Source organism: Sebastes umbrosus, chromosome 16 (genome assembly GCF_015220745.1).
Source record: "Sebastes umbrosus isolate fSebUmb1 chromosome 16, fSebUmb1.pri, whole genome shotgun sequence".
NCBI lineage: Eukaryota > Metazoa > Chordata > Actinopteri > Perciformes > Sebastidae > Sebastes > Sebastes umbrosus.
This window is the reverse complement of record NC_051284.1, coordinates 1,762,548-1,776,233: the sequence shown is the minus strand read 5'-3', so window position 1 is coordinate 1,776,233 and position 13,686 is coordinate 1,762,548. Positions and strand designations below refer to the sequence as shown.

At 44.3% G+C, this 13,686-nt stretch overlaps 1 protein-coding gene and 1 long non-coding RNA gene across 2 annotated transcripts; one reads left to right on the top strand and one right to left on the bottom strand.

Annotated features, from left to right (window-relative positions):
• The first annotated feature begins 2,946 nt into the window (after nt 1–2,946).
• LOC119474405 (myosin light chain kinase, smooth muscle-like) lies at nt 2,947–4,815 on the top strand. The gene is made up of 4 exons (XM_037746430.1): nt 2,947–3,066; nt 3,106–3,528; nt 4,309–4,560; nt 4,724–4,815. Exons 1-4 carry the CDS (start codon nt 2,973–2,975, stop codon nt 4,813–4,815), a joined length of 861 nt encoding a protein of 286 aa, XP_037602358.1. The 5' UTR covers nt 2,947–2,972.
• Nucleotides 4,816–5,453: 638 nt separating this feature from the next.
• On the bottom strand, nt 5,454–12,932 carry LOC119474903. Its single transcript, XR_005203682.1, has 3 exons — nt 12,919–12,932; nt 6,539–6,540; nt 5,454–5,620 (listed from the first exon to the last, which is right to left on the bottom strand). It is a non-coding gene; the product is annotated as an uncharacterized LOC119474903 (long non-coding RNA).
• Between the last annotated feature and the right edge of the window lie 754 nt (nt 12,933–13,686).

Sequence of the window (13,686 nt, the reverse complement as noted above, 5' to 3'; positions counted from 1 at the left end):
GTCGATCGGATGAGCAGTTCTTGTGATATGTGAATAACACACAGACAGACAGAGATTCCTTGCCGTATAGTTAGATAGTCCTTCAACAAACTTTCTTTGCTAGCAGGTACCAAAGGACCTATTCCTTCAGGTTTCACTGCACCCTTCCGTACCCCACTTGGAAAATCCACAAAACACTCATCAGTCAACAGTTTATATAGTGACTTTCTCTTTAGGAGTAAGTACTTCCACTGATGTAGGCATTGTACAGGACTGTCATGTGGAGGAGGAAGCTGACATTTAAGTCAAAGCTCTCAATTTACTAGTCCATTTAACCACTTATGTCCAGACTGAAATATCGCAGCAACTACGAACTGAATTTTGAACTTGACTTGACTTCAGTGATTCTCTGACTTTTTATACAGTGCCAACATCAGGTCAAAATTTTCACTTGTTCAATACTTTGGTTTATGACCAAATACCTGCAAAACTAATCACATTCCTATCAACATCATCTGTACTTTGTGTTTACTGCAAATATTAGGATGCTAATATGGTAAACTAAGATGGTGAACATGGTATAAAGTATACATTGTGACATGCTGTCATTACCTTTTACCTATTCATCTTGTTTTTTTTTTGCAATTTTGGTGAACCGATATTTTAACTATGGTGTTTATAGCAGCCGTTTCATTTACGTGTCTCAACACATTTGATCTGACACTGAGGTGTTTTTTTCCAACGCAGAAGTATCACTGTGATTCTGCACAGTAGTGGAAAACTAGAACATTGTGGTTGTGGGAGTTATTTGTTAGGAAAATCTTTCGGAGGATTTTAAAGCTCCTCTACACCATAGCTCTGACCACTCCGTCCAATACACACCCATTATAAAATCTGAAACAGTCTGAAAATTTTACAAAACATAAACTGCAATTTCGTGAAAACCGTGCCAGCTATCAAAGTCGCCATTTGGCCCAATAAAGTCCCAAGTCTCGTGACCCATTTAAACTTTTAATCATTTTTCAATGTTAAAGTACGGCGAATCTGTATGGCCCCAAAGAGGAGTGTGTTTGAGCTCTCTTCACATGGATTTCTCATTGTTTTGTATGGGGGAAAAAAATCACACTGTAGTACGATTTTTTTGAACACCGCTTGGCAAATCTCTTAGAAAAGTCAGAGCACACCATTCTGCACGTTTGGATGTATTTTTTGCACAGGTGTTGGCAACGCTGTGAGAGGAGTAGAAGAAGAAGAAGAAGAATCCTGTCGGATTATAGTCCAGTGTGCCTGCAAGCAACAAGGAGCCTTGTTGCTTGCAGGCACACTGGAAATAGAAGAAAATCACCTCTACCCTGCTCTTATTTGGCTGGTCGATCATTAGGACTAGATCTACAATACAGTTGCACCTCCTCATTCAAATCAGTCTGTCTGACTCCTTTTTTTTCTTTTCCACCTCTCTCTCTCCGTCTCTCTCCCTCCCTCTCTCGTCTTGCATAAATGCCAGCTCCCCTACCTGAAAGCCTTTTGTGCTGATTTACGAGGGAGTTTGTACCGTTCGTTCACATTATAAATCTCTCACCCCTGTGACACTCTGCTGCTGGTATTCATCCACCATTTTTTATTTTGTCTGTTTTGTTACAGAGGGCTTTGGACCAGGGCCAAGGAAAGGCACTCTGGGATTATCGAGAGGTTTAACAGGAATGAAGTGTGAATTACAACCGGGCGGCTTCGGCACCGCTGCCGACCTCAGCGAACTTGCGGTCATGTCCTTTTGTTTTGTTTTGTAGATCTCTCAGATAATTTCTCACTTCATATTGAAATGGCAAAGGACAAAAGATTCAAAGCACCATCAGAAAGGCCTCAAAGCCAGCCACAAAGTGGTTTAAGACTCAAACAAAAAACATTTGGAAGCTGAGATAGAGAGGAAGAAATGAACACTTTTGAGCTTTTCAGTGGTCGTTAAATGGCTGGTGTACACGTAAAACAAGTTGGTTTAGATTTGAATGGTATTACACTTTACACCTCTGTGTCCGTTTCCTCAAACTGATCATCACTACCTACATCTATTTGCAAGGGGTTTCTACTGTATGTAAACCTCAATGAATTTCCCTTCAACCATAGCATGCATTTCCTGAAAATATTTGCTGGGAATAATGAAATTCTTCTGCCACTCCACTCTGAATACAGTTGTATTATGTCTTATGTCACGACTTTAGTTTGTCACTAAGATTTTCCCCCTGCTGTATACAAAAATATACGGCCATATAAAACATAAATATATTATATACAGTATATACATATATATATATATATATATATATATATATATACAGATAGATAGATAAATAGATAGAGAGACAGAAAATGAGAGAAAATATTATTCCAATATCAGTTTTCTCAATTTTTAGACACGATATTGTCATGTTCTGGCTGTGTCAGCCTCTTATTATTTACTTTTGTGGTTTTGGTGTATTTTGGTATTTTTCCGGTGTTTCCTGTTTTATTTTGGTAGTTCACTCCTCCTGTGTCTTGTCTGGTTTTACTTCCCTCCTTTGTTTGTTTTCCCGCCTTTTGTTGATTGTCTGCCCCTCCCTGATTTGTTTCACCTGTGTGTAATCTTGTCTAGTATTTAAGTCTGTGTGTTTCCCCTCTGTCCTTGTCGGTTCGTCTTGTCTTCCCAGCCCCGTCTACCTTGTCCTCCTTGTCTCTTGTTTCCTCCGGTTCTGGTCCTAGTGTTCCTCCTGCCCGTGTTTCTAGTCTCTTCTGGTTTGTAGCTTCTTGTTGTTCTCAGTTTGGTTTATTTGGTGTGTTTTCATTTGTACTTTGTGGTTTCTTTGTATTTTTGTTCCCCTCCCTGTTTTGGTGGTTTTTGGATCTGTTTTCAGCTAAATTAAAGCTCGCTTTTATTTAATACCTACTTGTCCTGCCAGTTACTCTGCATTTGGGTTCTATGTTCAATTCACCCTAAACGTGACAGAACGAACCGACCAGTAATGACCCCAGCAGAGAGCTTTTATGCCTTTTTGGGCATCCGGATTCGGCCCGAGCATCAGCCTCAGCCCCGGCCTGTTGGCTTCCTGAGCGTCCGACCCCAGCATTCAGCTAGCTCTAGGCTAGCATCAGCCCCGGATCTGTTCTTGGGAACCCGCCTTGCCCTGGGAGGCCCACTGGGTTTCCAGTCTGCTCCTCACCATGCTGGCATCCAGGACACTAGCTTCGAGCCAGATGTCATGCTAGGGGTGGGATCTCCCAGAAGGAAGCGTGGGCCTCAGAGGCGGCGTTCTCCTAAGTTGCTCAGTGTTCCATCCAAATCCAAGCCTACTCCTGCTCCAAGCGTCCTGGCGGAGGTCCGGTCGACCTCTGCTCCAAGCGTCCTGTCGGAGGTCCGGTCGACCTCTGCTCCAAGTTTCCTGTCGGAGGTCAGGTCGACCTCTGCTCCACGCGTCCTGTCGGAGGTCCGGCCGACCTCTGCTCCAAGTTTCCTGTCGGAGGTCAGGCCGACCTCTGCTCCAAGCGTCCTGTCGGAGGTCCGGCAGACCTCTGCTCCAAGCGTCCTGTCGGAGGTCCGGCAGACCTCTGCTCCAAGCTTCCTGTCGGAGGTCCGGTCGACCTCTGCTCCAAGTGTCCGGTCGGCGGTCCGGCCGACTCCTGTTCCACGTGTCCTGTCGGCGGTTCGGCCGACTCCTGCTCCACGTGTCCGGTCGGCGGTCCGGCCGACTCCTACTCCACGTGTCCGGTCGACTCCGGTTCCACGTGTCCTGTCGGCGGTCCGGCCGACTCCTGTTCCACGTGTCCTGTCGGCGGTCCGGCCGACTCCTGTTCCACGTGTCCTGTCGGCGGTCCGGCCGACTCCTGTTCTACGTGTCCTGTCGGCGGTCCGGCTGACTCCTGTTCCACGTGTCCTGTCGGCAGTCCGGCCGACTCCTTCTCCACGTGTCCGGTCGGCGGTCCGGCCGACTCCTGTTCCACGTGTCCTGTCGGCGGTCCGGCCGACTCCTGTTCCACGTGTCCTGTCGGCGGTCCGGCCGACTCCTTTTCCACGTGTCCTGTCGGCGGTCCGGCCGACTCCTGTTCCACGTGTCCTGTCGGCGGTCCGGCCGACTCCTGTTCCACGTGTCCTGTCGGCGGTCCGGTCGACTCCTGTTCCAGGTGTCTTGTCGGGGGTCCGGCCGACTCCTGTTCCACGTGTTCTGTCGGCGGTCCGGTTGACTCCTGTTCCACGTGTCCTGTCGGCGGTCCGGCCGACTCCTGTTCCACGTGTACTGTCGGCGGTCCGGTCGACTTCTGTTCCACGTGTCCTGTCGGCGGTCCGGTCGACTCCTGTTCCAGGTGTTCTGTCGGCGGTCCGGTTGACTCCTGTTCCAAGTATCCTGTCGGTGGTCCGGCCGACTTCTGTTCCAAGTGTCCTGTCGGGGGTCCGGCCGACTCCCGTTCCAGGTGTGTTGTCGGGGGTCCGGTCAACCTCCGCTCAATGTCGCCTGTCGGCGGTCCGGTCGACTCCTGTTCCAAGGGTTCTGTCGGTGGTCCGGCCGACTTCTGTTCCAAGTGTCCTGTCGGGGGTCCGGCTGACTCCCGTTCCAGGTGTGTTGTCGGGGGTTCGGTCGACCTCCGCTCCATGTCGCCTGTCGGCGGTCCGGTCGACTCCTGTTCCAAGGGTTCTGTCGGTGGTCCGGCCGACTACTATTCCACGTCTCCTGTCGGGGGTCTGGGCGACCTCCGTTCCACGTCTCCTGTCGGGGGTCAGGCCGACCTCTGTTCCACGTCTCCTGTCGGGGGTCTGGGCGACCTCCATTCCACGTCTCCTGTCGGGGGTCTGGCCGACCTCCGTTTCAGTAGGACCGCAACCTCCACCTGCTGTTCCGGTTGGGTCGCAATCGCCACCTGCTGTTCCGGTTGGGTCACAACCGCCACCTCTTGCTCCGTCCGGTTCGCCGGTTGGGCCGCAACCGTCACCTCCTGTTTCGCCTGGGTTTCAGCCCAAAAACCTTGTTCCTGTGACTGCTGGGCCACAGTTCCAAGACCCCGAGTTTCCCGGCTCTGACTTTGCCTTGCCCCCGGGTCATCTGCCGGAGTTTCTCGGCTCGGACTCTGCCCTGCCTCAGGGTCGTCCGCCCGAGTTCCCAGACTCTGTCCCTGCCCTGCCCCCGGGTCGTCCGCCGGAGTTTTCCCGGCTCTGTCTCTGCCTTGCCCTCGGGCCGTTCGCCCGAGTTCCCCGACTCAGTCCCGGTTTTGCCCTCGGGCCGTCCGCCTGAGATAATCGGTGCCCGCGGTTCCTAGAGTCCCTCCTCCGGACCCCCCTCCGCAACACCCGGGTCTGTTTGTGGAACGTCTGGGATCCGTCCCTTGAGGGGGAGGCTATGTCATGTTCTGGCTGTGTCAGCCTCTTATTATTTACTTTTGTGGTTTTGGTGTATTTTGGTATTTTTCCGGTGTTTCCTGTTTTATTTTGGTAGTTCACTCCTCCTGTGTCTTGTCTGGTTTTACTTCCCTCCTTTGTTTGTTTTCCCGCCTTTTGTTGATTGTCTGCCCCGCCCTGATTTGTTTCACCTGTGTGTAATCTTGTCTAGTATTTAAGTCTGTGTGTTTCCCCTCTGTCCTTGTCGGTTCGTCTTGTCTTCCCAGCCCCGTCTACCTTGTCCTCCTTGTCTCTTGTTTCCTCCGGTTCTGGTCCTAGTGTTCCTCCTGCCCGTGTTTCTAGTCTCTTCTGGTTTGTAGCTTCTTGTTGTTCTCAGTTTGGTTTATTTGGTGTGTTTTCATTTGTACTTTGTGGTTTCTTTGTATTTTTGTTCCCCTCCCTGTTTTGGTGGTTTTTGGATCTGTTTTCAGCTAAATTAAAGCTCGCTTTTATTTAATACCTACTTGTCCTGCCAGTTACTCTGCATTTGGGTTCTATGTTCACTTCACCCTAAACGTGACAGATATAGCCCATGCTAATATGCACAAAGAACGCTTGTTTTGTATATATCATAAAAATAATAAATGTGTATATCTGTAAAAAATATATTGGTCATATATGAAACCAGCTATTTTTGCAATCTCTTGACATGTGGTATAAACAGTATGTACATGTTACTGTATATGTACAGATAGCTTACATGTTTTAGATATTGGTTAGGGACATTGATATTGACATACATATCATATCCATTCTATATATGTAATTTAGATATATGGTGATATAACAGATTTGTGTGGGCATGTTCAAGACAGGAGATGGATAATTAATCAATAGCAGAAAAATAATTTGTGCTAAAAAGTTCACCATATGTGTGAGGAATACATACTGCAAGTTTATTTTACTGATTTGGTAGAATACTATGATGCAGAATAAATGTAGTAATGGTAGTAGAATAACACTGGTCACATCTTTAGGTAAAATGAGTGCTATGTAACATTGCTGCAGTCAACACCAGCCTAGTATCAAAGGTCATTATTCACTATATTAGATGAGGAATGGTTACCTGAATGCTCGTATGTGGTGGTGGCGTGCTGGAAAGCGATGGATGGAAATGACGGTGGAATCCGAGCTGCGGGAGGTCGTCTACTCTCCCTCCCCAACTGCTCGCCTTTATTTCAGCGATCCCGACAATCTGTGTTGAGACTTGGGTTTAATCACTCAGCAAGGGGCTGTCTGCAAAGGTCAGCTCCATTGATAAAGTGCGGAGAGGGAGAGTTGTCATCTTTTATGCTGGGCGTGGTGATATCTCTATAACTCTCAGTTGGAGACTTGGTTGTTTTGAGGCGGCGTCACGCTTCCAGAGACATTTGAGAACATGTTCTCTGTCCTCTGTTAAATCATGTTGGAACACCACTAAGTTGTTGTAACTTTGGCGTACATTTACCAATCTGAACCAACTTCCTCATGCGTGATAAGAGCCCCGGCTTGAGTACATCCATATGCGAAGTTCAACTCATAGTCACAGCGCCACCTACTGGCAACAGGAAGTTGCAGGTTGTGTTCTTTTACAACATCCTCCTCACAGATTAATCAGATCCATCTCAAAATTTGTCAGAAAAGCCTTAAGATGTTCACGTTGCTTCCTTGTGAAGATTGTGAGTTTTCGTCCAAAGGCGGTGCCGTGGCGGCATGGCGAATTTCAATGACTCGCCATGAAAAAAGAAACTATTGTAACTCAGCTCAAACATGACCAGATCTTTTCCAAATTTCACACATTTGATGGGAGTCCAGGCCTGAAGTCATCTACAGGCCAATCAAAGTTATAGCCAATTACTGGCAACAAGAAGTTACAGTCGCTATATTTTGGCATATTACTCTCAGCGGGTTAACCAGATCCATCTCAAAATTGGTCAGCGTGATGTTAAGGCGTTCATGATGGTAAATGGTCTTGCATTAAAATAGTGCTTTTCTAGTCTTCTGACCATTCAAAGCGCTTTACACTACATGTCAGCATTCACCCATTCACACAAACATTCATACACTGATGGCAGAAGGCTGCCATGTAAGGTGCCAACTTTGCTCTAAATATTCATTCACACACCGATGGCTAAGCCTTCGGGAGCAATTTGGTAAAGACGGTAAAGTTTTTGAGCTGTAGTTGAACTTGCCGAGCTTGCCGTGGCAACACATCATTCGCCATGAAACAGGACGTTTTTTTTTGAAGGACTAGAGATGCTTGTAAACGAATGAAATTTGGCACATGCATTACAAGTGGGCGACAGCACCCCCTACAAAATTTTAACGAAGGAATGTTTCACCTACACGTACAAAATTTGATAGGCTCATGTATCACATGCAGACTTAAAAAAGTCTAGGGCCATGCTCTAAACTTAACAGGAAGTCAGCCATTTTTAATTTTGTGTGAATTTTTTGTCTATTTTTGACATTTCCAGGCTCTGTACTTACTCTACTCTGACTCTGTACGCTCTACCAACAACTTTACCACGGTCGCTTACATTAACAAGCAGGGCGGAGTTCGGCCCGCTGCCCTGTTAGAAACAGCGGAGAACCTGTGGCCAAGAAAGCTGCTTTTTGGAGGTGGTAGCAATTTTCAGTCATTCTGGCAGCCCCAGGTCGCCGCTCGGTGCTGTGGTATGCAGAACTGACCCAGATGATGGCGAACCAACCCCCAACTACCAGCATGCTTCACCTTTGGACAACATGACATGAAACATTCAGCATGAGCCTTTATATGTATTTTATTTATTATTACTTTCATGTATATTATTATATAGTTTAGGCGGAGGCTAACAAGTTAAGCTAACAGCTAACAAATGAACAAGAGAAAACACTCCCATCCAGGCCCTTGACTTCTGAATGTGAGGATCAGGCCTGCCACGGACCAGCTGATAGTTGGAGAAACATTTTATTCCATGAATTATTTATAGCCACGACGGTTTGGTATGACAGATCCTCTGACATACTGAGAGAGTGAGCGACATAGGGAATTAGAGAGAGGGAGAGAGAAGAGAGACAGATAACAAGGTTGTCAACTGCAGACAGGCATCATATGCTGGGACAAAATGCCAGACCTAGAGTTGACCTACCAATGACCTGCTGCTGATGGTGGAGCGTATGTGTGTTTGTGTGAGTGAGTGACATAAAGAGACTGAGGATGAAAAAGAGGAAAAGAAACACTAAGAAGGATGCTCATATTTATGTTTGCATGTGTAATGAACCTACTTTGGGCACCTCAGAAGCTCCGCCTCTAGTGTTTCCATGACAGCGACCTTTTCAGCAGCCAGTGTTGTGAAGATTGATTGGTCACCATAAGAGCATGGCTCTGATCAATGTATTTATAGCTTACAATATATGGACACTGTGGTAAGAACTGGACGGTGAGCCAGGTCTCGTGAATTTGACGTGCACACGTAAATTCACAAGACCTCCTTCTGAAGGCGCTGGAAAGCAGGGCCGGTTCTAGCCTGCGATATTAGGACGGGCTAGTAGAAATAATGGGTGAGCAACTAGGGCCGTAGGTAGTCCAGAGGATAGAGACGCAGACTAGTAGTCGAAGGTTGCCGGTTTGAATCCCTGGCCAGATGGCACAAAAATTTGGATAGGGTAGATTTCTATTCTATTTTATCCTATTCTAATTTATAAACAGGTGTGCAAACTCATCAGGGTTGAAATAGGTGACAAAGATAGATCCAAGTGTCCAGTTTTATTTCAACAGGATAATCCATTCAGCATAGAGTTCTATCAAAAAGGAGTCCTGGGTATATTTGAAAGCCCATAGGCTAGCCTGTTACTTTGTAGGCCTTGTTATCTGGTTATATGATTATCTTCTATTATATCTTCCTATCTGATTTTGGATAATGACATCATAATACTGAAGGTTGTACTGCACTGTACTGAAAGCAGCATTTTTGGCTGCAAGGATCTCATGTGGTTCCCAGCTTTCGTAAGCCTTTGCTGCAGACCATTTTGCGATCATTAGGGCCAGACTTTGGTGATCTCCTGACTGTTTCTCACAGTCACCAGCAGGTTGACGTTTTTTTTTATTTATTGAAATATCTCAGCAACTATGGATTAATACGAAATTTGGCTCAGACACATTTGATCCTTTCATCCACTGACCTTTCACCAGGCATACATTTGTGTTTAGCCAATGTGGTTTATGACCAGATACCTTAAAAACTAGTGACATTCCCATTAGCCTAAACATGATGGTAAACAACATCAACGTGCTCATTATTAGCATGGAAGATGTTGCAAGTTGCTATACAGATAACACTTGCCATGCTATGAGCAAGCAACACCCATCACAGCTGGCTGGTAATTGGCTGTGATACCTGTCAATCAAGCAAGCTTGCCCCAAAACCTACTAGCCTACTTCTCTTACTTTAGTGAAGCCTTTTGTTCTGATTCTCACAATCTTATGAAGTTGAAGAATTTTGGGGCATTTCTTTATAATCTTAGCAATGGTAGTGACCATTTGCATCAGATGGACTTTTACATTTTTGTGTATTAGTGTACTTAATAGTGCAGTGTGGCATCACAGTTCTGGGGTAGAGGTTTAGGGTTCTGAACCTTGACACCCCAATCAGCTGCAAAGAGGACTTTCTTTTAAATTTCTGTCTTTCTTTCTCCTGCACTTACAGGGACAAGCTCAGGTTCAGAGTTCTCTCAAAGCAGATTCCCTCTACACCAGTGGATGTTGTCATTGTTGCTGTGACAATAACCCAGTGAGATCAGATTAGTGGAAAGTCTTCCGGTTCAGGAAAAGGTCTTCTCCTTCTTCCGACACACACTGTAAAATGTACCAAAACTGGTTTCATGTTGTCTCTCTGCAGGAGAAGATGTTCATCATCTCGTTCTGGAATGTGACTCCCAGGATGTAGTCTGGTCCCACCCTGCCAGACAAACTTCTACTGAGGAGCTTTGAGGTCAGGGGCCTCAACCAAGGGCCCTAAATCAGCTTTGACAAAATGATGACCATTAACCCCTGCATTCCTATTTGCTGCCCAATTGGTTTAAATGGTTTGTCGCAATAAATAACGCACCCCCACCACCACCACCACCAACCAGCCATGTGTCATTTCCTTTCTTCTTTTTTCTTCCTCTCCTCCTCCCGCCTCTCTTAGCTCCTTTAAGTCATTCGTGTTTTGATTTACTCTGAGCTTCTTCCACTCTTTGCACATTTTGCTTTTTTTTTTATCTTGTCCCTAACTTTGTTTGAGTCATGTAGAAGTTGTGTTCGTAGGGCTCAAGCACAGGCTGTTCCAGTTTTATTGCCACTGTAAAAATCAGGCTTCCTTGAAAACCATGTCAGACATAAGTAGTGCATGTACCTGCATGTCAGTGAACACATAGTACACTTACCCGGACCAAAGCTGGTGCAAAGAGTGTCCATACAGTTAACACTAATCATATTTAGTTTTACACGACTGCAGCTCTCTTAATTACATTTTGAGATTTTTTTCTTCATCAGTTATTTATCAAAGTAAATATTTTAAACTAAGTTCTGTCTAGATATTACAAGGTTCTCCCATTAAATGGGTATTCCAATGAATTAGTATTGCACTTCCATAAAGTTGGGGGACTAACAAGAGACAAAATGGTCAAAATTGTCGCATCAGAGACTGAGCTATCTTGATTATTAGTCCCTAGCATGGGTCAAACCGGCGGCAACCTCTGGTTCACAGAAGTGAAGCCAATGCGGAAGTGCCTTAACCTTCTGTGCCCAAAGACTGTATGATAAGGAAAAATGACACAACATTTGTTCTGATTGGTCAAAAGTCTTGAAATTTTGTATGGACATACTTTGGGCAAGTATCTAACAGTAGATCTTTGAATATTTTAGATCACATGAAAAAACACACTTTTATCAATGGTCAAATCAAGATTCTTTTTAAAAATGAGGAAAAACGCTAAAATTGTTTATTAAATGTTTTCCATATTAAACTATTTTTTTGCACTGTAATTGTGTGCATATTCTTCATATTCAACTTGTTGTGAGTTCATAGATACCAAAATACTTGATTTTACTTCTTTGTAGTTTTTTAGATACGCCATTTTCTTATCATACCATATTTAATCTTTGGGCACATGGGACCACAGTTTTTTTGCCAAAAACGGTAGAAAATGCTCTACAATAAGCAGTAGAAATGTAGGATTTTTTTTTTATTTTCAGTACACACATTTGAGGGGCTCCTATCTACATATTCCATATAAATAAAAGTTGTACAGAACTATTATATGTCATACAGCAGGTGAAAACTTTTGCTTGAGGAGCCATTCTCCATTAGTTTCAATGGGTTTCAATGCACTTCCAGGAATTATGTCTGTTTGCTCCTATTAAACCTCAGAACTTGCTTTTTTGAGATAACTGACTCTCAAATCCCTCCAATAAACACATTAATCATTCAATTGAATTTAATCAGATATTGGGTCATCTCCAGAAAGTTTATGAACATGAAGAGTGAAGGTTTGTTTCTCATCAACTACAAAGGTTGACCTTTTTCACCTCTGAGATGACCTTTGCGTACTTACAGTATTTCTACTGTTCATAACTCCACTCGGCATTAGCAAAGCTTTCATTAGAGCCTTATATGAAGACTCTATGACAAATTTGAAAAATTTACCTTTCTGAGCTGAAAATCAGTGACTTAAATTTGAAGGTCAAAAATAGGTTAAATCATCAAAACGGTATAATTTATGAATTTGACGACCCAAAAAGTCCCAGAAACCATGTACTGTTAAGTATTGTAGGCCAAACCATTAAAAAAATAATTTCCAACATCCAATAGTAGCCATTTTAGATTTGGGGCTCTCACAAAGTTAGCCCGCATTTTTGCGAGGGGCATGGGGGTTAATTTAGTTTTTTTTTAACCTTCATAGATGACAAATCCACAGAGATAAACCCCCGCTTTGTGGAGCGCTGCTTGTTACACAACTTACGTAGGCCTACTTAAAGCTGCAGTAGGCAGAATGTTTTTGGCATCATTGGGCAAACATTCCATAATAACCTTTAAGCATATTGTAATTCAAGTGTTCTGAGAGAAAACTAGACTTCTGCTCCTCCTCATGGCTCTGTTTTCAGGCTTTAGAAAATCTAGCCCGTGATGGAAAAATTGGCCAATCACAAGTCATTTCAGAGAGAGCTGACACTAAAGGGTACCTAGAGCGTCATAGTTTGAAGCGTGTGACCACTGACCAAGCGTCGGTGTTTGGCGAGTTGGGAGTGAGAATGTGTTGAGCGATCATCCCTAATCAGAAGACTTAGATGCTAGTCGGCTGTCTCTGATGGTCTTCAGTTCAGTCTGTTGGTGTGTCCAGCTGTTACATTGAGGTTAGTACAAAGCTAGGTCTTAACCACTGTTTATTAATGGTTCAGCAACCATCTACTGTATCTGCAACAGAGTTATCATATGATTCATTCTGTGGCTTCTGATGAGTAGGTCTGATTGGAGCTTTGAAGCACAGGTAAAGTTCTTGTCTTGTTCACTGTAAATGCATAATAGAGTTACAGTCAGGACTGTTCATAGTGTCACTCTCACAGTAGCATATTTAGTGTCCTTCAATTTCCCACAGCACTGCTGAACATAAAACTACACAAAAGATGTTTTTTATAATGTTATAATATAAAGACCTTTTAAATGTGAATTTTTGCTTCTAATTTGAGACATAAGGCAACATTACAGCAAAATGATCACTACATTTTCGCTAAATGTTGACATCAGAGCACATCAGTGAGAGACAGTGATCCAACCTAACCTGGAAACTTCAAAGAATCACTGCAGTATCCTTTCTGATGCTTGGATACATTTCTGAGCATTGTTCTGATGATGAAATTAATTATTGCTGCACCCTACAGTAGACGTCTTGACATTAACACATCTGAAATTAACACATCTGAAACCTGTCAGAGGCCACTGGTAAAGAGCTGAGCACAGCTTGTCACGGTGTGGGGTGAATTTAACATGGAACCCAAATGCAGAGTAACAGGCAGGAAAATAGTTGAAATAAAAGCGAGCTTTACAGTTTTTCTCAATTGTTTACACACAAATACTGGTACTTGACACACAATGACCACAACATGTAACTCATGCACCAACCCCCTGAACCAATTCTGCTAAACTACAAGCACAATTCCTGCTTTACACTCAAATTGCAGTTCTAAAACACACTTTTTTCAAAACACTACACACAATTCTCTGCATTTGGCACAATTTTCATGAAGAAAATCTCGTTTTCACAAGGAACACACTGTCATTCAAAATTCTAAAGTCAATTGCCCTACTATG